We start from the raw sequence: 26,680 nt of genomic DNA, 5'->3' as shown, positions 1-26,680 counted from the left end.
AAGTCTGTTGTAGAATTTCTCGCTCAAACTCTCGCTCAGGCAAGTCAATTATCGCTAGGCAAGGGCTAATCTTACTCAAGCGAGAAAACCAACAAAAAATATGGTGTGGATTCTCCATTTCTCGTGTAAGCGAAGTAATTATCGCTTGAGCGAGACTTGAAATTTTGGGCGACTTTAACAAATCTGACTTATCTTCAAAAAATCTTAAAAAATAAAAAATAATTCCAAATCCAACAAACCATATATGCATTTTGAAGCCCTATATGTGTAGAATCCAATATAGCTAGAATCAGTCAAAAATAATATCTGTAGAGAAAGTTATGTCTAAAAAAGTTGATAGAGGTCAGATTGATTGAAAATAAGAAATTTCAACATTTATGAAAAACATTCTATAAATGAAAAATGGTAAAAACTCTCAAAATAAGACATATGAAGGATATTTTGAAGATATAATAAGCTATAAATGTGAATACATTATCAAGTCTTTGCCCTTAACTAAATTCACACAAGAGAAGTACATCAATCATCTTCTATTATTTGACAAAATTAAAATAAAGTTATTGAACTTAAATGCATTAAAATATAAATTGCATAAAATTTAAGTGTAAATTATGTGAAAAGAAAGCAAATAAGTGTCAAAATATACATTAACAACTACTAAAATATGAGACTTATCAAAGTGCCTAGCTAATAAATGCTTCTTCAACATCAAAACTTGGTTTTTGTATGTAATACCAACGAACTTGGTGTGAAAAAGCTTTGTGTTAATTTTTATGAATATGCAATAATATTTTATGACAAAAATTGTCTCCATTATTAAGGTCTCCATATTTCTAAAAGATTTATGGTCATGTATCCATATCGTCACCCTTCCTCATTATAAGCCAATGCCTTTTTGTGCAATTAATCTGCTTTTGATGGTCTTGTAAAATTCTAAGATTGATGAGGCTGAGATCCATTACAAGGCTTAAGAGGGCCCACAACAAGAGCTAGATGAAGCTCAACACTTGAATTCTAAAGTGTACACATGCATAGCTCACTTGGAATGGGAGGGCGGAGAAGAGCTCAAAGCTTTAATATGAAGTTGAAAAACTTTTTATTATTATTATTATTTATTTTAGTATTTTGTAAAAATATATATTATTGCCTACAACAAGACTTGAGCACTTAAGGTTATTATATGTCCACTTAACCACTATATACATCATGTTTGTGTTAAAGGGATTAGTTTTTGTCTTTAATATGTCAAGTTCATGTGGACAAACTCTTAAACTAAATTTTACTAAAACAGTTGAAAATTATATTACATGACACTACATAATTGAAATCAGATTATAGAGAGTATTTTTCTCTGCTAGGATTCTTCCTTACAATCATTAATCTTATCAAGAATTCACTCATTCTTGTGGCAATCTCTTTGCCTTATCAAGAATCTTTATTTGTGGCACCATCCCTACCATAATTCCTTCGTCTTATTTAGTTCTCAAGGTAATCAATACGTTTTTCTCAATTCTAAATTTTAGGGTTCATAGCCTTTTTTTTCCAAACAAACTCCAAATTGTGACCAAAATATCCTTTGCTCATATCTTATGATTTACAACTCCTTTTTTAGTGATTCTTAAGTCAAAATTAAGGTTCACAACATAAAAAATTTTCTCGTTTTTTAAATACTCAATTTTGAGTTGAGTTTTGTAGCTTGAATTACGTCCTAATCCTAGTAGGTTTGAAATTCAAGAGGCTTAGGATAAACTTCATCAGAATGTTTCCAATTAATATAATTATAGTGCGAGATTACATTCTAAAAAGGATTTTCACTCTCTTATGAAATACGACAAAATTACCGTGTTCATTACTAATTACATAATTAAATAAAAAAAACCAGTATTTAGCATTTGTTCATAGTACTTCCTTGTGTTTCTTGTTGTGGTATATTTAAGTGGGAATCAAATTTCTTTTCACATCAGTATCAAAAGAATTATCTAACAAAATTTATCTATCATCACCATAATTTGAGTCTTCATATTTATCATCATTTCTAATTCCTTTCTTGTAACAAATTCTTAACTTTCAATACTAATAAATAAATTTATTACTATTTCAGGTTTGTAAATATCAAGTTTATCTTTGTAGTAATCAAAAGGTTTTTATCACTTGGTTGTGAAAGTAATAAATTTAAGCCCAACATCTAGAACGGAATTAATGAACTTTCACGACATTTACATATAATTTAATAACACTTCCACCAACTTGTTGATATGCATTTATCATACAATCAATGTCTTCATCATTACATGTCTCCAAAGATATGTACTATTAATATTTTCATCAATAAAAAAACATAAAATGAATTTTAAAATAATGCAATTATGATAAAATTAAGTTTTAAATGAATTTATCTTTTTAATACTAGCTTCAAAATTTTATCATCGTTTTATCCTAATCACTTTTTTATTTATCAAAGTTCACTCTTTCATTTTCTTAATAATTTTACCATTCCAATATACAATAATAACAATTTCACTTATCTTGCATTTTTACAAATAAAAAAAAATTATTTAAAAAAAAGTATGACTACTATAAATAAATTCCAACAAAAATCTATTTATTTCTCAAAAAAATATATTATTTATTTACATATTTAATTTAAATTAAACTAACAATAATAATTAATTTCTTACTTATAAATTAAATATATCACTATGTTATAAAAAATTAAATAGAACTAACCTTGTATGAGTAGTCTTTTAAATTTGTTTTTCTGTTTTTTTTCAAATGCAAAATTCATCCCATATTATATAAAAAAATTGAACAAAAGAATTCACCTATACTAAAATAACCCAAGAATAAAAAAAAAAGTGCAAGTTTCGCACTGTTTTAGTGATATATTACAAGTATAACTAGATAAAGCCAAATGTTTGTAAGTTTTGCGCATATAATGACATATTTTAAGTGTATTGCAATTTTAATAATGAAACTTAAATCAATTCCATATGTTTACACCATGTTTTACCAAAAAAAACTTTGTTTAGTATTGCAAATTTTGTGCCTCTGAGACTTGGTACAATCCTATATCTTTTGCATTTTTTATGGTGATATTTATTTTTTTAAAAAAATTATAATTTTCCTGACAACATTGATGAAACTTTTGACATAGGGCTAAATTCACCCTAGAGAATTAGTTTTGAAAAAGTAATAATTTAATAATTTTTTAAATAATAATACCCAAAATTAATCCTTTTTCCTTAAAACGTAATGCACAGCGTTTGAAGTTTAAGAAGACAATTATAAATTTTAATTTTTCAAAATATAATAAAAATACTTATTTTTAAAAAATACAGCACTAAATAAAAAGAAAGACTATGTTTTTTTCTTTCTCAATTTTTAAAAAAAGAGATGAAGCATTAAATCATGTTGGTATCTGCCAACTGCCACCCGACCAAAACTTGAGCTAGAAAACAGACACGCCAGAGAATGCTCTAATTTCACTGTCCAAAACCTTCCCTTTTCATTCCATTTCATTTTGGTTTTCATCACTTTTTTCATTGTCAACCTTTCCTTGAATCATTGCAACCTTTTCCGCATCTCTGATTCTAAAGATGGGTGTGAAAAGCAGGGGAATAGTTTTGCACACAGTTTTGTTATTTGTACTTTTTTCTGCCATTTTCCCACCCGCTTTCTCAGCTGCCAATCAACCTCTCAAAGCCAAGAAACCCACCACTCCATCTTTTGATACTCATCGCCTTCGCTCCTCAGCTGTTTTCAGGGTTCAAGGGAATGTATACCCTCTTGGGTATGTTGTAATCCTATGTTGAGTTTTTGGACTCTGTTTTGTTTCAAACTTCTTCATCAAGTTATATCAACTTGCTTATTGTTCATTTTGATCTCAATTTTGGTCTCTAGTATAATCGAATTGCTTTTGTTTTTTTTGTCTCTTTTGGATGGCTAGCTTTGTTCTGGTAACCGTGTTCTGATTTGAGTGGTGCTAATTTGTTTAAAACATTCTTATCTGTTTCCCATATTTAAAAAAAATGGGATTCTGTTTTTGATCAATTCTTCAAAACTTAAAATTAGTTTTTTGATCATTTCTCTTAGATTTTTCAGATTATATCGAGTTTATCCGCTGTTTCATTGAGTTTTACCTACCATTCAATTTCTGATTTTTAGAGATTTGACTGAACCCTTTAACCTTTCTTTTCCTCCTTTTAAAGCTTCTCAAATTGGACCCCATCTCTTCTTATACAAAACGTCAATTTTTATTTACCCAAGCTTTGGAATAAAAGGAAACATGATATGTTGAATTACTAAAGTGAATTGGTTTTAATTGTCATATTTAAATTATACAGGTTCCATGAAAAATATATGTATTCTTCATGCAGGCATTACACAGTGTCCCTCAACATTGGCTATCCCCCGAAGCTTTATGACCTTGACATTGACTCAGGTAGCGACCTCACCTGGGTTCAGTGTGATGCACCATGTAAAGGGTGCACCAAGGTACGCTTAGATTTGGTCTCTTGTAACAAATCATTGTTCGTTTTGAGCATCAGTTCTTCACCTGGTGTCATCAATCTTTGCAGCCTCGTAACCAACTTTATAAACCCAACAACAACCTTGTGCGATGTGTGGACCAATTGTGTGCTGAAGTGCACTCATCAACAGACTATAACTGTGCTACCCCAGATGACCAATGTGACTATGAGGTTGAGTATGCAGATCATGGATCATCTCTGGGTGTGCTGGTCCGAGACTACATTCCCCTTCAATTCACCAATGGCTCAGTGGTGCGGCCGAGGATAGCCTTTGGGTGAGTGTTCTGTTTCCATCCTCGCAAGTGGAATTGATGGTGAATTATGCTTAATAGTGAAGAGGGCAACAGAACAGAATTGAGAGCTTGCTTTTCACAGGAGAGAAGTTACCATGGCTTTACAACTAAAGTTTGCTATTCACCTTTCTGAATAATTGAATGTTTCTTTGTCTAATGCATGGCTAGGTGTGGATATGATCAGAAGTACTTAGGTCCTACTTCGCCACCTTCTACAGCTGGAGTCCTTGGCCTTGGCAACGGCAGAGCAAGCATTTTGTCTCAGCTTCATTCTTTGGGTCTGATCCGCAATGTGGCTGGCCACTGCTTGAGTGGGCAAGGAGGAGGGTTTTTATTCTTTGGAGATGATCTCATTCCCTCTTCAGGAATTGTTTGGATACCCATGCTGCCTAGTTCTTCGGAGTAAGTTTTAAAATTGATTTTTTTTTTTTTTTGTTGATTTTGCTCCTTGTCAGATGTTTTTGTTTAATACATGTATGATCTGTTGCCACTCTTGAGTACTTACAAGCAGTCATTGCTTCAGAAAACACTACAGCTCAGGACCAGCACAGCTGTTTTTCAATGGAAAGGCTACTACTGTTAAGGGTCTTGAACTTATCTTTGATAGTGGGAGCTCTTACACATACTTCAACTCCCAGGCCTATCAAGCTATTGTTGATTTGGTAAGATGGAAACTACAGAACATAAATTTTAATTGCCTTATATGGCCTAAAGATAATTAGTGCCCCATTTTCAGTTAATAATCATTGATCCATAATTCAGGTAACTAATGATTTGAAGGGAAACCTGTTGAAAAGAGCAACCGAGGATCCATCACTTCCAATTTGTTGGAAGGGTGCAAAGTCTTTCAAATCTTTAAGTGATGTCAAGAAGTATTTCAAGCCCATAGCATTGAGCTTCACAAAAGCCAAGAATTTGCTGATGCATCTATCACCAGAAGCTTATCTTATTGTCACTGTGAGCATCTAAGACTATGAAAAACTTTTCTGCCTCGGTAGAAGGGAAATATGAAATTGTCTTACATGTGTACTTTTCTAGAAACATGGCAATGTCTGCTTGGGAATTCTAGATGGCACTGAAGTAGGACTAGAAAATCTTAACATAATAGGAGGTAAGGCATGCCAAATTCAACAAAACACAAGCAATTCCACTTGTTTCTTTTCTTTTTAATTTATTTGATAATTTGATGGTAATACACTTTCTTTTGCTCTCAGACATCTCTCTACAAGATAAAATGGTGATTTATGATAACGATAAACAGCAGATTGGATGGGTTTCTTCCAGTTGTGATAGGCTTCCCAAGTAACACATTTATCTCTTGTGATTTCTCATGTAATTGTGATCGCCGAAGTCTTAATGTCTTGTAAAGAAATTTTTTTCCTGTAACAGTGTGGATCGTGATTTTGAAGGTAATTTTCCACCCCCATATGCAGTCAATTTGGGTATCTTTGGGGATCAGTGCACAGGATCTTATGAAGTAACAACTGGCCAATGAGTTTTTTGGGCAGAGGATACTCGGATGTACATTAGATAGCAGCTATAATTACATATGTTACAACATATATACATAGATACTGTTTTTGTTTTGTCAGCTTACAATATTTTATGCTTCATAAGTTTCAATTGATGAATTTGTAAATGACTACTTTTAAAACATTCAAGGCCCTGAGTTACTGATCCTTGCTAGAGAAAAAATCAACTATAGGGGCCTCAATTCCCATCAGTAGCAAGTAGTTATTCACTTAAACTAGAGAATAAGCCTTCACTGCTTACATACAACAGCACAAGGACGGTTGAGAGGTGATTGTCAGTAGTTTGTAGGAGTACAAAGTATACGGTACCTGCAATGAAAGTGCATATTAAGTTAAAACACCCTAAATTAGGAATATAATTCACGGAGTGCATAATTTTATAGCTTGATACCAACTTCAGAAACCCCGTGGCAATACTACAGCAGCCAATTGTAGGAAGCTACAGGTTTTGATTTGCATACTGCAAGTTGTATAATAACCTTCATCAGCCATGACAGGTTAGTCATAAGAGATTATTAGGCAGGAGATAAGAGACAAGTAGGAAAACTGCTCAAAATACAACTGTTGAATAAGAAACAAGGATAGCATGTCCTTTGTTTTTCTTCCTGATTCCTGAAATACCAATTCCTTTTCATAAACGGGTGAATGAAAGTCGATAATTTGGAATTGACATGACTTGTCTCAACATATGCAGCCTTTTAAGACATTGAAAATTCATGATATAGATATTCTTCTATAATTGTCAATTAAGCAACCAGCGTTACAAAAGAAAATGTCTCGACATACAGGAGATAAAGGAAGTTATCAGTTGTAAATAAAACATGATTTGTGGTATTAGAAAGTATTTTAGAAAGTCAATTTTAAAATATATCTAGCATCAAGCAGTGGGACTAAAAGCCGGTAAGAAAGCTTCTTTAAGACTGAGAGCTAATGTTTATTTTTCCAGGATATAGGGACTGGTTGTTTAAGCTTTAAAAATTAATGTATCAAAAAGTGATTTATGTTTTAGAGATTTTAAAAATGCAAATGGTATATTTTGTTTATTAATTTTAAAAACGCTTTTATTTTAAGAGAGTAATAATTTCTTGTTTTGAAAATTGTCAAAATGATTAAAAAAATGATATTTTTTAGATTATGATTTTTTCATCAGCTTATACAAAAACTAAGTTTTTAAAAGTCATTTTTTCAAAATATAAAAAAACATGAAAACAGCTGGAACAAATGGGCTCATAAATGTACAAAAAATGACTCGGAAATATATATATCAAAATCTTACGGGCAGAAGCACAACCTCAATGAGATTCATTAGGACTTGGCAATAGCAATTTAATTTTGAAAGAAAGGAACGTATGAAATGTCACCTTTGCATGGCAAATCTTTGTTATTGCCTCAATATGAAGGTTTTGAAGCTCCTCAAGGGCCATAACATCCAGAGCATCGATATCTTCACCCTATTTCGTAGTTGAACTTAAAAGTGATGTCACTTGCAATCAGAAAACCAAGTCTAGGCTTATGTGATGTGAGATATATGACCACCTTCGAAATTAAAACTTCTGTGCTATTTATAATTCCTACTCTTCAAATGAACATCTATCATGAGTGCACATAGAAGGTCGCAACTAGGGAGATCAAGTTTAAAATACCAAGCAACTAGCACTTGTCTATAACTATTTTCTATGGAATTTGAATCTTTCTAATCAAACCAGACAGATGAACAGTTTCCTGAATTTCGTAAGCCATATTCGTTATTCCTGCCGATCCATAGTCTTCTTTGAAAATTCCTACCACGGCCATTTGAGAACCTTAAGCTCATTTGACAACCTTAAGCTCTGTTAGAGATTTAGCAAATAGATTTATTTAAGCATTTATTTTTTCACTTTTAAAATCTATCTTTCCCTAATTCAATGTCTAAATTCCAAACATAACATATAGAATCCTTAAGCCCCATCGACTTTGAAGCCCATTCTTTAACAGCCATATCTAGCAGCTGCACTTGTAGTCCGACCTATCCTCACTGAAAGGTTATATCCATGTTTTTTACTAGTTCTGTTTCCTTGATAGAAATTAGTATTCACATTAATTATAGATTTATAGAACTTTCTATATAAGTTAATTATATCATGAAGGTACATCTCATTGATATTTCCTTTCCAATCTACCTTATCTCAATTTTCTCTTTCTTCGAAAAAAGGGTCACCTAAAAGGTCAACCAGAATCGGTGCAGATTATGGCCATGAATAATATTATCATGGCACAAAGATGAAATATGAAATGTGAAAATGAGAATAAGATACCTTCAATATAGAAATATGACTTTCTAGTTCATTGCATCTTCTTCTTTCGCTTTCATAATTAGCCCTCAGTTCTTCTAATGCAATCATATCTTCAATGCTTCCTAAAGTCTCATCCTCTTTGTACTGTTTTCTATGAGAGTAGCCATTAGATGTTGGAAGTCCAGTTTTAACCTTGGTTTGTATATCAATGGGCATAAGAAATGTTGACTTATCCTCGACATTAATTCCAGACTTTCTCATCTTTGCTACCAGCATCCGCATGCTTGCAAGCTCATATTCCAAATCTTGTTTTTGGTATTTTATTTCATCAACTGTCCTTCTTAAGTCAGCTTCTATTTCATCTTTCACAGATAAAGCTGCTTCTAATGCAGCTTCTCTTTGGAATCTAGCATTAAGGTCCTTCTGCAACTCCTCAATAAGAACTTCATTCCCCAGCCTTTTCGATTGTGCATCTCGTTGAAAACTATTATTAATATTTTGCTTGCAGTCATATAAGGAAGATATTGAAGAAAAGTTAGATTTGCAAGAGACCTCTTTTGCAGCTGCCAGATCACCAGTCAGTTCTGCATTTTCATAAGTAAGTTTAGTTACTTCTTCAGCCAGGTTTCGGAGTTCAACTGCTGCAGCTGCTGCCAACTCTTTTGCATATGAAGCTTCCTCTGCAAGCTTCTGGCTTTGAATTTCAAGCCCATCTTTCTCTTCAAACAATCTCACATTCTCTTGCCTTAAATTCTCTATTTCAGCTGCCTGTGCAATTTAATAGTAGAAAAGAAAATCACTTCTATGAATGCAAATATGCCAAAAGAATATAGGAATCAGTTCTCATGATTATCTATGATGCCAACAGTAGTTTTTTAAGTTTCCTTCTGCACAAGGTGCCAGAAAGAGAGAGGGAGGGAGGAAAAGAGATGACCTGCATAAGAATTTGAGAATTTATAATAGATTCACTACTTCCTTGCTTGGAGTGTGCTTGAGAAACTATTGAATTTGAGTTCTTGACTGGCCATGCTTCATCAGTCTTTCCCAATATCTCTGTAGAAGAATCGGCCTCACCATCAGCAACCTGCTGAGAATTAGCTGAGGTTTTATCGAGCAACAAATTTATCTGTTTCTTTAGTGAAATAATTGTCTCTTGCATCTCAGCATTCTCTGAATTCTGTCAGATTTTTGCAAATGTCAGGAAATGCAACAAGTCCCTTTAAAATGCCATACAATTGCGTAATATACCTTCAACTGTAGTTGATCTTGAAGTATCCTATTATCTGCAGACTTGATCTTGAATGCTCAATTAAAATGAGAACACTTAGTATAATACTCAGATTTATGCTATAAATGAAATTGAAACCATCCTAAAGCTAACAAGTGCATAAGAGTAAGACAACAAACCTCAAGTTCAAAAATTTTTTCATTGAGCTCACTAGTAAGCTTGGATAAAGCCTACATTACAGATTAAGTAAAGTGTTAGTTGAAGTATACCAATAAAACATACTCCAATTGTTTTATTTAAAAAAAGGAATTATGTCAATACGTTGGAATATAAGCTATCATTAACAACCCTGTGAACAAAAAGAAAAGTCATTACAAACTACTGAAAATTCTTGTATTTAAAGCTTGGGTACGATGGGTCTTATCTTTTTACCCGAAAGAAAAAATGCGGAAGGGTCTCTCATGAGGAAAAAGAGAAAATCAATCGGCACGTCCTCAGTGGTTGAGCATAGATAGGGATACCCTAATCAAATAGCAGAAGTGGTACCCATTGGATTAAAGACCACGGCTAACTACAGGAATTTCTATTAAAAGTAGTCTAGTAACACCCTTTCTATTTGAAAGTCCCCCATCACCTGCATCAACTACAGAATACTATTTACATAGCTGTTGGGTGACTTCACTTATGGCCAATTGGTTTGCAGTTGAAACCTAACACAGTACCAGACCCATTTCTGTTGTTTGTGGATGGGGTTTCCATCAGTTTTTCTGTGCATCACCTGGCTTGGTAGGCATCTGTGGAGGAGGGTGTTGGAAAGTCTCGCATCATCTGCCTAGATTCAGTGCCGTATATATATCCTCTCGGCAACTTTACACTAGGCCAAATGGTTTTAAGATGGAAACTAACTCCCCAAGATTTCTAAGTTCAACTTTACATTGACTTTAAGTTTAAGTGGACAGGTAAGAGTATATAGAGGAGATTGAAGACCACAATATCATGTTGAATTTGAGAAAGCAAGGATGAAATGAGGATGTGGGGGTTGATGATGACAATTACTAGTTTAAAGAAAAATCCATGGAGAAACTTTATTAAGATAAAATTCTGTTATTGTTCATCATAATTAATGTATTATAAGCTATAACATGAAACTCTGGGATTTAACCAATCACTCCTATAATGATATTTGGTGGTATTAAACTTATAACACAATGCAAATTTATATAGCATGAAAAAACAGCAAGATGTTACAAGTTTCGAAATATAAGCCTTTCAATTGTTCTTCACCAAATATAGCTGTATTTATAAGGCGGCTTTAAGTATATTTTAGTTTTACAATTACCTGCGACATTTCACTGTTACTTGGTGCATGTCCAAGTGATCCAATCATCCGTTGCTCCAGGATACGGATTTGATTCTTCTTTTGGCTAATTTCACCCTTCAACTTATGCATGTCTGCCTGTCATTATCACCAAAATATCACACCCAATTTTATCATGAAAACTAAATTTGTTCTTCATTTATCAATCTTAAATAAATACTCACTTGTAATTGGATATCTTCAGGCTTGATAATTGCTTGTTCAGACAGTCTTTTCAGAGAACTAATACACAATGCCACCTCTCCAGCCAACATTTTTACTTGTTCACGCAGAAGATCCATTTGATCTGTAACAGTAGTCCCAGTCTGCAAGAAAGTCATTCGGCACAATAATGGTTCACATTCATAAGACTCACTCATGTTTCAAGATACATGGATCATGTATGCCTTTACAGCAACATTGATCACTCGTATTTGAGATCTCACCGGAGGAAGTTGACGACCTCCAACAGTTACACTGAACAAGTCACCTGCTTGAGTTCTTCCTGGAAAAGAATTAAGAGCTGAGGCATTATCCTTTCTGCTGACAGAATTCCTGCGTGAATCTTTCATGTCAGAAAGCGTAACTCTGTTTGGAGTTGATTTTGAAGCAGATGCAGGTGACCCATTTGCAGAGCCCTCACTATCAGCATTTGACGATAATCCATCAAGACTATCAGGTTTCTGCATTAGAGGCAAGTACTGTTTGTTAGCTGGATATAAGAATTAAAAAACTAAATTTCACATAAAATTTATGTAGACCAATACCAATCGTCAAGTCAAGTTTGCACAAACCTCAGGTTGGCAGAAATTCCATAATCTTTCCTATGTAAATCTTAATTACAGCTACCTATGATTTTTGGATTGTAATTTTTGTATGATTATTATATACATTAATATTAACTTACTCTCAGCTTCAACCAACCAAGCATTCCACGCCTTTTGCTCCTTTTATAATCCTTCCCCAATTCTTCTAAATTGGTAACATCATCCTTTTCTTCTGCTGAAGGAACTGACGTGTGGCTCCCGGTGCCCTCATTAAACCAGGTGTCACGTTTTTTATCTGGCAAATATGCTAGCTGCATTCACAGGAGGACAAACATTTGTCATCATCGCAAACAGTATATACAATTGTACCAGCCATTCCAAGTAACTGGAAATTTGTATTGTAAAACAGCACATTAATTAAAAGATCAAACTCCAAAGCATATAATTGACTGCTGCACAAACTGGAGTATGCTTGTAAAAAACACCTCATCTTCCCCAAAAGAATGCCTTCGCCTATGGCTAGGCCTTTCAGGAATGCTTGATGACATTGCATTCTTTGTAGAAACTAATATTAACTTTGTTAGTCGCTGAATTCTTCCCATCAATGCTGCTTTAGCTTGTTCCTCCTCTTCCAATCTTGACTTCAATTTGGACTGGCCAGCTTCAAGCTATTACATGATGAAGTAATACTTATTAAGGGGAAGTGAAGAAACAGATTCACAGAATACCAATTGAAGATATCAGTTGTGCAGTGAGGAAGATAATTATCATTTGGTTAAGATTCAAGACACAACATTTTATTCTGGTAAATTTTTAAAATCTCCCACTAATTACATTGTCACCTTTAAGATCATCCAAGATATGCAATGCAACAGTACTAACCTGAAGCTTCAAATTAACCAGATCTTCTTGTGAAGATGTGGCCATATTGGGATTCTCAACCATGCCACGTTTCAACTGCTGAAGCTCCTGTTTTAACTCAGAAATTTCTCTCTGATACTTCTTGATGAGAGACTTCTCATCCATAATCTAGTACAAGGGAATCAGCTAAAGGTTAATAGCAAGAAATCATTTTGCCTAGAAATTATAACATTATCTGCATTACACATAAACTTGCCTTATTTTGAGAAGCCTTGATTTCAACATGCTTACTCCGGTGTGCAAATTTTAACGTGTTGTGTGTCTCTTCACTACTGCTAGAGGAAGGAGTAACTGTGCAAATGAGCTTCAACAACCAAACCATAGGTTGTTATTTTCAAACATTAGCTAACCATGCCAATGTTTACAAAAACTAGCAGAAAATTCAAAGAGCAATTGTACTAACAGAAATCCGCCCATGGCCACTAAGGGATGACTGTAACAAACGAGTAAGCTTTGAATCTCGATAAGGAATATGAGTTGCCTTCCCATCTGTTAGTTTAGCAATCACCTGCAATGCAGAAACAAGATAGAGAAATTTAATTACTCAACTAGATGGAATTTGAGAATGAGATTGTTAGACAACATGAGAATATAAACCATCAGCACATCCACAAATAGTTTGTTAAATATAGAGCTAACTCAGCATAGCCTTGCTTACTCCACTCCCTGAGATGCCCTTGAAACAATTGTAAGAGAAAGTAACTCATTTAATCATTCACAGTACATGGGGGTCAAATAAGGATTTTTAAAGGCTAAGAAAGGATTGATGAAGATAATCAGATAACTCAAACAAATTATTACCAAGACTATTGCTAAAGACAAAGCATATTATTATATTAATAAGCTAACAAACCAGTCTAACCTCAAAAATAAGCACAAGAAACAGGTATGGCAACTATCATTTGAAATAACTACATATTATGTATAAAACAAGGAAAGAGAAAAACTAGCATTTTAAAACTAGATGAATAGAGCAGTTATGGTAAAATTTCTGAAAAATATAAGACAAACTACAAATTAGCATATCATTACCGTTCCAAGTGTAAGCAAGCTTTTATTGATATAGGAACCTTCTTTCCTCCGCAAACCAGTTGTTTCGGTTTTAGAACTTTCAGACCCTGCAAGATCTATTAAGTGCTGGAAAAGGAAAGGGCAAAAAAGCTCTTAGAAGTGGTAATAAACAGAACACTTGAGGCATTAACTGGAGTTTTATAATAGTAGGTTATAATGCCAGGAATCCTGGTCTCATAGTGTTACCAAGTGGGACAAGGTCACATCCTCCTCCCCTATATTTTCCCCTCGTGAACTGCTTTCAATAGTCTGATAGAAACAATGTAATCAGTAAAGGGGTAGAAGCTGTATAAAGAAATAGAAACAACAATAAGGTGCAATCCTCCTGGTATGTTATGATTGGTTAAAACACACTCATAATGAATTGCATTTAACTTTAACATATAGCTACTCAAATGCAATTAAAGCAATTCATGAATACTATGACTCTGAAGCAACAAAAAGTTATGGTACTAAGTATACTATGATTAATGCTAATTTATAGTAATATTGATTTTCTCTTTTAATTTAACATATGTTTTAATTTTTATTTTATTTTAGTTTTGTGTTATATGATAGTTGTTTGATGTCCCACGCCCATAGCTTTTAAAATGTCATATGTACATGTATAAGTCATATTTAGTCTGTGCTTCCTCTCCACTGCCACCATTTCACCATTTTCTGATCAATTATTCAGAAAGCAGGTGCTGCCGTTCAGAGGCTATAAAATAGATAAGAGGCAGAAGATAACTATAAAGCTAGAATTGTATGGTTGCGGCTGCTACACTACTTTGCCAATGAATATAGACAAGTATTCTAATAAGGAATTTTAACAACATATAGAAAATTATATTATTAGCAAACATCAAATATTGAACAAATTTTAAATGCATGCCAATCAGACATTCATATTCAGTATGCTAAATCACAAAGAAACATGCTTTTGAATCATGAACACATGGTTTATGGAGATATTCTGACATACCAAGGTGAAAATAGTGTGGCTTCGACTGCTAACTAGATTGAAATTATTTGAACCCACATGTCTATGCTCTGCATTATTTTAGAAAATGAACATTAAAATGCATTAATTCGAAGAAACAAGCATCTAACGAAACAAGACAAAAGAACATTCAGAACCATAAATAACTTTTAGAAGATCATAAAATTTGCAGTAGGCAGGAACTTTTAAGTGCAAAAGATGGTCTTGCTTCCGTTGGAGCATCGAGGAAAGCATTGCAAAGGAAAAACTTAAACATGAATGCTACTAATAGTTTAAAATGAGAACAAAGAGAAGACAAACATAAAAGAAATTGTTATACCTTCTCCTGTAGCAATCAAAGAAAGGGCATGAGCAGGGGATAGCACAACTTCCTCTTTGATTCCTTCAACATAAGTACCCTGTAACCATTACCATTATATACCTTGTAGTGTCATTATGAGATTCATATAAATGGCATATCATTTCTTCTTAAGCAATGTCTGAGATAAGAGAAATAAGTACCAGTAGATGTTTGGGTATAACCCAGAGAAGTGCTTGCAACATACTCCTTTTAACAATTTTCAACACACCCTGTTATTGGGTGAATTGCATGTGGGTCCCACTAAATAACCTGAGTCCACTCTTTGTTTAGTGGAACTCTGTTCAATTCACCCAATAATAGTGTTGAAGAAAGTGTACTGGTAGCATTTCTCATGGAACATATTTCTAGTTATTGATTTATTTTTTCAAGTTATTTATTTAATTGATGACCCTTGTCACATTTATTGATCTCTGCAATCTCCCACTGGAATTAGGATTGCTTAAAAACTATCTTCATACTAGAATTAGAAGTGCACGGACCTTTCAACTGTTAAAATTATGGTTGTCAAAAATCACGTTTGATTACACCATATCAATGTAATATCCTATTATTCAGTGCCTCAGTTCTCTTTTGTTCCTTCCCTACTTAAACCTTATAAAACAAGCAAACAATCAAACTTTCAGAGATGACGATAGACTGACTTGGTAAAATTCACCAAGTCAAACTTTTTGTAATGAGAAAAAGGAACTAACAACAAAGTGTACTTCAAAAAAATGAAAAGAAAACCAAAAGACTCTTGGCTAACTACTGTTGACATCAAGAACAGAAAACAAATGACAGAATGACCAGCTCGAGTCTTGACTATCCAATATTAAATATAAATGCCTGAGCATCCTCACCATCCAATATTAATAAATATAAATACCTGAGCATCCTCTCGTATTCTTAGATTCTGCCCCGTTGGATCCAGCAAGTCATTAATGACCTACAACAAGAGCACATAAAATTGTAAAGCGATACTCTAAGATAAATCCATATGGCCAAGGATAGATCATAGACTCATGCCTGTAGCCCTAAATTACAAAATATTTGAGGGGAGGGGAGCAAAATATAAAATAAATAGTTCCAATAATCAGGTTTACATTTGCAAGTCAACTTGAAGATAACATTGTGCCATAGATATTTGAACTAATTCATTTTCATAGCACACCTTCCTTATGCTTATATTCCCTAACAAGTGACGACAGATGCAACCAAGATAAATCATTGCAGAAGTTATGTAGTCCACCACAAGGAATATTTGTGAATATGTTGTTTGCAACATTTAATTTATCTGTTTTCAAACTTATATGCTTCTACTAGTATAATAGGATCACTTTGACATAATGGTCCACCAAAAAGCTTTTGATGACAATGGATACCATCCTATGTCACTTGTTTTCATTTCATATCGAATTTATGCCACCCATTTAAACAAAATTCATTTCTTTATCCTTTTCAAGGCCATAACTAATCTAGATTGTGTCCATGCTGCCTAGGCCTATTTTCAGACAATAGTGGAGTTAATCTGGCCATCATTCTCGCTAATGTAAAGATGAATTCCTGCAATATAGGTTTAAGTATATAACAAGCTTCACAAAGATGAGAAAGGTCAATAAAACATAGTATTAGAACATGATGCTGACCTCATTGTAAATCTCAAGATATGAGACACGTAGTAGGAACTCTCGTCCAGGAGTCTGAAATGGCAAACACAACCTGTCAAGGATATGAAAGGATTTAGAGCCAAGTTTGGAAAAAACTTAACTTTTTACCTCCTGTATAATACTAAAGACATCCTTCACTGCAAGTGGTATAATTCCAGGTGACTTTTGCTCCCCCTGGGAAAAATATATAGCAAATTTAGAAAGTATACAGGTCTGGAAACATAAAATACATACATACATATATATATATATATATATATATATATATATATATATATATAATTTCAAAGGGATGCCCCAACTACTCTACAATCAACCAACAAAAAGTCCTTAAAGAGAAAGGAAGACTGTTGTTCTGAATAATTACCTTATTCTAAAGAAGAAAAGTTTTCTTTTGCTCAGGAAACAGCTTCATGCTAAATTCTAGAAGATGACTAATGATTTACTACTAGTTGTCATATGACTAGGCCTCTTTATCTTTAATCCCTAACATTTCTATTTATGACATCTACTTAGATGAGCAATATTGCATACTGGAAATAGATGGATCATCGAAGTTGATTGTCCTCGGCAGACATACCATTTTTCTTGATGGGTGTCAATAGAATGAAAAACGAAAGAGCATTGATGAAACCCGTGTCTCAACTTCACAACAGGCTGAATATTTATATTGATAATTATAATAATAATATCATAAAATGATAACAAAATAATTACAAAATATATGGTTGCCTAATTATCATAATTATAAAGATACTATTTCACTAATTAACATATTTACACATTTAAAACACTCCCCCTCAAACTGAAACATAAATCATATGCACCAAGTACTCTCGAGCATTATCACTATGCAAAGTGCATATAAAAATACTAAATTGATCTTTTATTTCATGGTAGAAGGTTTGAAAAATAACATACAGTTCAAAACAATTTTTCATCAGAAACAACCAAACTTATTGAGATTAATTGTCACTTCCTTCGTGAAAAAATTTTATCCGGAGTTATCCCCACAAGCTTTGTCAATTCAAATGATCAACTTGAAGATGTATTCATGAAGTCTGTAAGAGGTCCTTGTATTAAGTACATATGTGACAAGTTCAGTGCATATGATTTATATACTCCAGCTTGAGGGGAATTATTAAATATATATAAATATGCTACTTAGAAAAACAGTATCCATGTAATTATAGTAATTAGGTAACAGTACATTTGTTCTTGATTATGTAGCTATGATTGTGATTACTCTTGTTAATATCAATACACAACCCGTGGTGTAGTTGAGACATACAGAATTCATCACATGTTTTCTCATTTTCTCTCTTAACAATATGAATTTCCCTAATTAACATATTTACACATATTTAACAATGGGAAACAGTTGGTTCAAAAATATAGACATATTTCTTATCATAACTAAGTTTATTGACTTGATTCTAAATTTTGGCTCTTGTGGATAGTGTTCATTTTATGATTTATTATTTTCTCAAGCTCCTAGACTCTAGTCCATGCTGATGCAGATGCTTAGCCCATGTAACTTAATAGTTACTTGGTGCTTACTTATCAATCTCCAACATTGTGAACTTTCATTATGTGAATATATTTATAACACACCTACATTTATAACACACCAAACCGAAGTCAAGAAGTTGTGTCCTTATCAAACTAGTTTGTGTAAAATTTATCCCAAACAAACCAGAAGATTTAAGGGGATAAAAATATTATGCAGTATGCAAATAACAAAAATACCAGAATCCTACTCCTAGTGCTAACTAGCTCAATAAAAAAAAAAAATAGTGATACATCCATTAGATAGCTTAATTATATCTTAGTCATTATTGTAAACATCATATTTATCTCATGTATATCTTTGTAGATATTGGTTACCTTGTTTTTAGGGATTTGATTGATTCTTTGTTACTTTTACAAGATTATAAATAATAGAGGTGTGTGTAAAATAGACACAACATTCAATAATCATTTTCTCCCTTTTCTATCCATTCTATATGGTATCAACTATCAAGAACTAGGTTCTAATCCTCCCAGGCCTAATTTGTCTTCTTTCATTTTTCTTCTTCCCATTCCAAACCCCCACCATTGTTGCTCTAATCACCAGCATGTCACTATGACCAGTGCAGACCCCACCAATCGTCCTCCAGCCATCATTGCCAACAAAACTGCCACAATATTGGTGTTTTATCTCATGCACTGCCATCCGTATGTGCACATGCATCCTTTCTTCTTCTAGTGATGCACTTTCACACTGGCAACCCATCCAAATGCGACCTCTGTCCAAGGCTCCCCTGCCAACCCGTTTCAAGCCCAAATCAACATGGCCTTCGACAGTTTCCCTTTGGATTCCACTACTGACTACAGTAAGTTCCTCCAATACATTCAAGCCATGCGACCTGCCACCCATCCTAAGATTACCTTAGTCCAACTCTTTCTTGTCGCAGCTGTCATTCATCATTGACCTTTTCACCAAATAAATATTTAAATACCATATTGCATGGTGAATTGAGGAAAGTTTATCTTGATCAGTCCCCTGCTTCACCAACAACAACTGCTGTAGCCTACTTTGTTGACTGCGTTGTTTTCTCTATGGTCTGAAGCAGTCCCTTCAGGCTTAGTTTGACTATTTCAATTTTACTTCTCTCCAGTTTGGCACAACCAAGTTTGAGGCACATCACTTTTGTATTCTCCATTCATTCCTTTCACCAATGTTCCTATCTTGTTTTGATGATATTGTTATCACCAGCAACAATGTGACTAGCTTTCAGCATCTCAAGAAACATCTCTCACGCCAATTTCAGACAAAGACTTGGACCCTCTTAAATTTGTCTTAGGCATCGAAGGAGTTCATTTTTTTTTTCTGTGTTATTGTTATTGAATGTAAAGTGTTAAGAGAAAATAAAACAAAAGAGCATTGAGTGAATCCGTGTGTCTCAACTACACACCGGAGCATATATTTATACTTGGAGCATTAATACAAGGATTAATTATAGAGATATTATAGTTACCTAATTACCATAATTACAGGAATATTATTTCCTTAAATATAGCATATCATCTCCCTAATTATAGCATTACTATAATTACATATTTCCATATTTGCATATTTCTAACAGTAAGTATACCCTAAGTATTCCTATTGAGACAGGCATGCTTGATGTCATTATGATACCTCTATGGATTCCAATGTCAAGCTTCTTCCAAATCATGGGTAGCCATAGAAAGACCTTGGAAGATATCAGCGTTTGGTAGGCTAACTAAACTATCTTACAGTCACTAGACTTGACATTACCTTTGCTATTAGTGTGGTAAATCAATTTCTAAATGCAACATATGATAGTCATTGGGATGTTGTGATGCATATTTTTCAATATATCAAAAATGCACTAGGACAAGAACTACTATACAAAGATAAAGGGCTTTTTAATTCTTTTTAAAAAGCTATTTATTAAAATTTAAATATTTCAAAAGAATTTCCCTGCTTGAGGCTTTTTTGCTACATATTAAAAAAAAATACCAATCTCACTGCATGGAGTGCAAGACTTTTTGAAAAAGGGAAAAGCATAAATCTTGTTTCTTCATCAAGTCCTTCACCTATTGCAACGCATTCAAATCACTTATTCTAATTACGAGGGGAAAACATCATTTGAGACGAATGGAGATGGAAATTGAAACGGAAATGGAACTTGAAGATGAGACTCTTCCCGGTCTGGCTGGCAGGATTGTTGGCAGTGTATTCTCCCTTGGAGAGATTACTCGCTTCCATGAGCGTGATGGCCGCAAATGCACCTCACAACCCATCACCATTCCCATCATCACCAAAATCGCCATCAAAAAGTAGGATCCTTGGGACCTTCCAGGTATTCTTCTATTGTTTATTTAATAACCCTTAATTCTTATTTGTTAAAATCAATTAATTATTAATTTGACTTTTTTATTTTTCATTTTACAGGATTGGTTACTTACGAAGAGAAGGAATGGTACTTCTTCTCACCCCAGGACGGGAAGCATCAAGCATGAGACTAAAGGTCTAGAGCTGCTTCATGTTTTTCCTTTTTCACAAGTCTCGCACTTCATGCAGCGAGATTGGTGGTACTTTTTTTAACCATTGCATGTGCAAAACTTAAGAGATGTTAATACACGTCAACATCTCCTAACTTTCACACCTGCAGTGGCGATGCTTGATTTCTTTTAAGAAAAAAAAATTTTGCCATAAGTAATGGCAAAGCTTGTGACACATGACAAAGAAAATCTCCCTGGTAAAAACCTATAAGAAAATCCACCTCTGCATATTGTGTTCTTATTAGAAGAAACCAATACTCATGAAAGAGCAAGAAGCATGATGTAGTAGTCAAATCTAATGCAGAAGCTGAACATTATAGTAGCAGCCATATGTGAGCTGATATGGCTCTAGCAACTACCCCATCGAATAAAATTAGGAGACATTAACGAGACAACACTTATTTGTCACAATCAGGCTACACTTCACATTCTATCAAACCAAATTTTTTTTAATAAACCAAACACATAAAGATTGACTATCACTTGATAAGAAAAAAGATGCTTGCTAAAGAAAACATAATTGACTTCGTCAATTCCAATGATCAATTGGTTGACAAGTTCACCAAGTCTCTTACAAGCTCTCAGGTTAAATATATTATAACAAACTTGATGCATATTACAAATATGCTCTAGCTAGAGGAAGAATGTTAGATAGCTTAATTATCTTAGTAATTATTGTAAATATCACAATTATCTAGTGTATATCTTTGTAGATATTCGTTGCCTTATTTTTAGGGATTTGATTAATTTTTTGTATTATGTGATTATAAACAATAGAGGTGTGTAAAAGAGACACATAACATTCGATAATCCTTTTCTCACTTTTCTCTCCTCTCTATATGCCTCATTCCACCAGTTTGTCTGGCTGCTTTCTGATTGTGTCAATCCATGTGTAGGATCAATAACATGTTGGACTATCAATCAACGTGTTGCAAAGCTCAGAAATAAATTTATGCAAAGTTTGGTGCCACATAAGATGGAATTTCTAGAGAGATGATTGAAAGAGTTAGACTAACTTACATGCATGGTATGTGTCTTTCCACTACTAGTAACACCATATGCAAAAACAGTACCTACAAATCAGCAAAGCAATTGTCAGCCAATAACCACATCCGGAGCCATGTTTGGTTTGTGTGTGTCTGAGTCTGTGGGAGAGAGAGAGAGAAATTATGAAAGCAGGTGACAGGCTATTCCATCCCTTCTCACGAAAGTTTAATTATGAATATGAATAGCAGGTGGAAGGGTATTCCATCGTTTAATGGAGCAATACCGTGTTTATTTATTGATGCTAAAAGATTGCAAAGGAGAAAAAAATGTGTGGTATCTTGACCTTCATCTCTCTTTAAAGTACTCAAGGAACCAGAAAGGTAAACAGATTGGGCAAGGAACCATAATCTCTTACTTTACCATAAATTATATAGTTGTGCCACATATGACAAACTATGTTTTTAGTTGGAAATGATAGAGCAGGAGGAAAATTCATAATCCTACCTATATTCTTCAACCATTAAGTTCACCCACTTTATGTATCAATATGAACCTGAAAACAAGTACTTGACTTACTTCTGTTATAAGTATGTCTCTGTATTGTGCTTTGTACACTGTATGGTATAGATGAGCAAGTGAAACAGGAGTTTTATTCTTAACTTTGATTATATACCCCAACCAAGTTACCATCATCAATCGGGATTATTAGTATTAAATTGCTCATGCTGACAGATTACATGTCATAAACACTATAGTAGATTCAAATTTTAACTCGAAAGGAAAGGACAAATACCTTAGTAGAAAAATTTATTAGAAGCTACCTGTTTCAATTATTAACTTACTACAAGCCCTCAATCCATTAATTTCTTCCTTTGTTAAAAAGACTAAGCAGCATACACGAAGTATAAGCAAAAACATTACCATTAATCCCTTCCATGGCACCACTGACAACATGCTGAGCAGCCACATCATAAACATGTCGAGTTGTTGTTGCAGGCCCAAATACCTTATCTGCCATGCAAAAAATATAGTAACAAGAAACAGCAGAGAAAGAAAGCATAAATATAATCAGTCGTGTACTTTGCAATTGAGCAATGTTGGTTTGACATAATTCTGAAGCCACTAAAAGTCACAACTCTCAACTATATGTTTGTACCATGGACCAACAACTATATGTTTCATACTTGGACTTATACTATAAATTTGACCATAAAACTTCTTGGAATAAGCTAAAAAGTGCTTATTTTGATAAGCGATACTAAGAAACTTATTAAAATAAGCTGAAAAAAGCTTAGGAGAGCTAAAGCTAATTCCATAAGCTCTTTCAAACACACCTTTAATGGCACAAATAAATATTATGACATTTTGTAATATAAAGTTGCGATATTTTGGAAATTTTTAAGTTGTGATCATGACTACAAGGCAGTCTAACTCTAACTTGTTCTATTGACTTTATCCCTCCAAATATATAGATAAAGAAAAAAGAATATATGTAGTGATTTTGGGGATGAATTCCTTTGAGAAATAATAATTTTTTATAACTTCCTCAAAAAATGCTGAAAAATATTATTTTTTAAGTTAATTTCAACACCCAAAGAAAAAAATTGTTTTTTTTTTAAATAAGCTAATTTCTAAAAGAAAAATGAATAGTTTTTCAAAATAAGCTAATTCAAACATGTAAAAAAAAGCTGTTGTTTTCTCAAAATAATCTAATTTAAACACACGTGTAATGTATGGATGGTAGGATAACCTATATAGAAAATGAACTGAAAATTCTGCTCACGCCAAGTTGTTTTCACTTTCAATTTGTATGTTGATTAACTAAGCATCAAACTAATTTGTATATTAACAGTAAAATTTTAATAAGGTCTTATTAAATGATAGATTATTCACATGCTTAACTGTGAAAATTTAGTCAAATAAGTTAGAACGAGCCTATTGTAATAAACTTATTAGAGAAGTTTTCCATAAAAATAAGTTAAAAATAGCTGTCCAAATGTGGGATAAATTAGTTTGATAATCCATTAATTAACATATAAACAGAAATAGAACACTCTTTCATCAAGCCGTACTTAATTGCCATTTTCCAAACAAAAAATTCCCTCAAGACCCCGACCACAAGTCAGGTGGCCCATTTACAGTTTTTTTCTTTGGGAACAAAAGCACTTCAAATGAAAGCGTTGCTTTTTTTTTCCAACATCAACGAAAGGATGATCATATATAATTACCAACAATGCAATATAATTATTAACAGAGTTTTTAAAAAAATACTTACATGTGAAGAATCAGTAATTAGTAATTAGTAATTAGAGAATAAAAATACTAACCAAAGCCATAAGCAATGGAAGGATTATATTCATTTCTCACTACATGATTCCCATCCGCATACCACGCCACCTCGTCCCCCTTATTAATTTCTCTTCCACTGCCCAAAATGAAAACACAGTAACCACGAAATTAAAAAATAATGATATAATTTAAAAAAAGTAAAAAAAAAAAGATACAAATTCAAAAGACACACACACACTAAAAGTCCACAAAGAAATGAAACGTACGAACCTGAGAGGTCGAAACCGGACGGTGACAGTGACATTCTCCTTCGCCTTGCTGACGTCAGACGCCGTAGCGGCGGCCAACGGAGAGACGGACGCCTTAGGAGATGGCCTCGATGCCGACGAGGAGGACGACGGAGTTGTAGGTCTTCCGCCGGGTTTCGTAGCTGCCGCCGGCGACTTCCGTGACCGAAGCGGCGAGACGGAGGCTCTTTGGGAGGAGCGGGTGAAGCCGGACATAGACGGAGACAGAGAGGTGAGGTCGAAGTCGAAGGTTTTAGAGAGAGAAAGTGAGAATGAGAGAGAGAGAGAGAGAAGGGTCACGTGCCGGCCATGGAAATGCAGGCTTTGGAGTTTGGACTGTATCTTCTCCCTCCAAAAAGACGCCAATTATTTTGATTTTTTATTTATATTATTTTTATTTCTTTAAAATTTTAAATAAAGAGTGCAATTTTTAAATGTGTTCGTAACAAATTTAGCGGCAGCGCGCATTATTTAATTCATCATAACACAAGAGCCTCAGTTAGATTATAAAAAGTTACGATAAAAATTATGCCAATGAATTTAAATTAATGGCAACAAATTAAATCTCATAATTATTATATTTTACATATAAAAATTAATTACATTAGACTTTTAAAATTCAATTAGTTAACTTCGTTTTAAGAGTTAAATGTTTTTCACTTGAGTTTGATGTTTGAAAATAATAATTTTTTAAGAAAAGAATATTTATTACATTAAAACTATAAAAGTATGATAAATATTTTATATTTTAATGTCTAAAGTTAATCTTAAAAATAAAAATTTGACATGTTAGCTGAAATATTTAGTTATAACTCCAAAGAACAAAAGTAAATTTGTGTACATTTGAAAGTTTTTGAATGATAAATTTAGAGATTAATTCTTTAATAATAATAAGGGAAAGTGGGAGTAAGTGGTGTATAATGAGGTATGGTAATGGCACATTTGTTTGTTTAGGAAGTGCCACTGTTTTTGGCATGCGAGCTTTTCTGCCAAAACAGATTTTAAAAAGTCTGTTACCAAACAGAGCCTTTGTCTGTCCTTAATAGACAATTGATCCTTTCGACTCAATCAATAAACAAAAATTCAAAAACCAGTTAATTAACTTTGTTGTATGGTGGAAACAGCCTAGAGTCTCTGTCACTATACCTTCCCATAGTTAACAAAAAAACAAAAATGTTAAGTATAATATATTTTTAAAAACTTTATAAATTTCAAGTCTAAAATTAATTTTGTGTATAAAAAATTTGAATGAGTTAACTTATAAGCTTTTAATTTTCAGTTAGCGATTATCGACCGTAATGTGGCTTAAATTTTATAGGGGTTATCTTTTAAAAGGTTAAACAAAATGAATCTTCACATTTTTAACAAAAATGTCTATTTAAATTAATTTATACACATATTTTAATCAATTAAAAAAAAATAGCCTGAGTTTAAATTTTACTTAACTTCTGAATTGAAAATTTGAACCTAAACCTATTTATCTAATATAGGCTATTTTTTTATTTTTTTGCTTTTTTTAAAAGTTTAATTTAGCTTATTTAAAAGTTTATTTTACAGTAAAGTCTTTTAAATATATATAAAAAAAATTTAAATAAGTTAATGGATATAAACTTATATTTAAATTAGAATAAGCCTTAAAATAAAATATACTTTGAAAAAAATTTAATTTGATGTATTTAATACATAAATGTAGGAGTCTAACTTTTTTTTTTAACCCTAATATCTTATATAGTTTATTTGAAAATTGATTAACACATTGCCACGTACTCAAGTAAGCATTTAGAATTTTTAAAAATTTATTTATAGAATGTTTGGAATAGATATTTTTAGAGGAATATTTTAAAGAGAATTTTTTTAAAAAAATTATGACATATTTAATCAAACTATTAAGGTTTAAATAAATTTTTAAAATTAAAAACATAATTTCCATTTCTAAATAAATCCTTTAAAAATAAAATTTTTTAATTTCATATTCACCCTAAATCAACGATTAATTAATTTTTTTTATTATCTATATGGCATATAGCTTAACTTATATAATATGAGATGAAGTTCACGTGATATATATATATATATATATATA

The 26,680-nt window shown here is 32.9% G+C and overlaps 2 protein-coding genes across 8 annotated transcripts; one reads left to right on the top strand and one right to left on the bottom strand.

Moving 5' to 3' along the window:
• The first annotated feature begins 3,430 nt into the window (after positions 1-3,430).
• LOC113846122 (aspartic proteinase Asp1-like) lies at positions 3,431-6,498 on the top strand. Of its 5 annotated transcripts, none has more exons than XM_027474053.1 (9): positions 3,431-3,790; positions 4,377-4,494; positions 4,578-4,804; positions 4,991-5,224; positions 5,346-5,484; positions 5,585-5,779; positions 5,861-5,933; positions 6,037-6,124; positions 6,212-6,496. In XM_027474053.1, the coding sequence occupies exons 1-9, from the start codon at positions 3,597-3,599 to the stop codon at positions 6,315-6,317; spliced, it is 1,374 nt and encodes a 457-aa protein (XP_027329854.1). In that variant the 5' UTR covers positions 3,431-3,596; the 3' UTR covers positions 6,318-6,496. The 5 variants fall into 5 exon arrangements, with proteins under 5 accessions (XP_027329854.1, XP_027329856.1, XP_027329855.1 ...); XM_027474054.1 differs by having other exon boundaries at positions 3,441-3,790; positions 6,256-6,356; XM_027474056.1 differs by having other exon boundaries at positions 3,441-3,790; positions 6,232-6,356.
• Positions 6,001-24,943, bottom strand: LOC113846121 (kinesin-like protein KIN-7C, mitochondrial). Of its 3 annotated transcripts, none has more exons than XR_003501634.1 (27): positions 24,581-24,917; positions 24,349-24,446; positions 22,943-23,032; positions 22,055-22,107; positions 17,069-17,134; positions 16,940-16,993; positions 16,180-16,239; positions 15,273-15,351; positions 14,936-15,003; positions 14,158-14,220; positions 13,933-14,037; positions 13,304-13,408; positions 13,097-13,204; positions 12,862-13,008; positions 12,465-12,647; positions 12,120-12,290; positions 11,659-11,895; positions 11,398-11,538; positions 11,195-11,311; positions 10,035-10,085; positions 9,876-9,923; positions 9,562-9,804; positions 9,180-9,395; positions 8,649-9,084; positions 7,716-7,805; positions 6,750-6,814; positions 6,327-6,663 (listed from the first exon to the last, which is right to left on the bottom strand). XR_003501634.1 is itself a non-coding variant. In XM_027474052.1 (26 exons), exons 1-25 carry the CDS (start codon positions 24,811-24,813, stop codon positions 6,794-6,796), a joined length of 3,378 nt encoding a protein of 1,125 aa, XP_027329853.1. In that variant the 5' UTR covers positions 24,814-24,943; the 3' UTR covers positions 6,001-6,663; positions 6,750-6,793. The 3 variants fall into 3 exon arrangements, 1 of the variants encoding a protein (XP_027329853.1); XR_003501633.1 differs by having other exon boundaries at positions 6,357-6,663; positions 8,649-9,100; positions 24,581-24,902; XM_027474052.1 differs by having other exon boundaries at positions 6,001-6,663; positions 8,649-9,395; positions 24,581-24,943.
• Between the last annotated feature and the right edge of the window lie 1,737 nt (positions 24,944-26,680).

Source organism: Abrus precatorius, unplaced genomic scaffold (genome assembly GCF_003935025.1).
Source record: "Abrus precatorius isolate BTA unplaced genomic scaffold, Abrus_2018 Scaffold8, whole genome shotgun sequence".
Classification (NCBI taxonomy): Eukaryota; Viridiplantae; Streptophyta; class Magnoliopsida; order Fabales; family Fabaceae; genus Abrus; species Abrus precatorius.
This window is presented reverse-complemented; position numbering and strand designations above follow the sequence as displayed.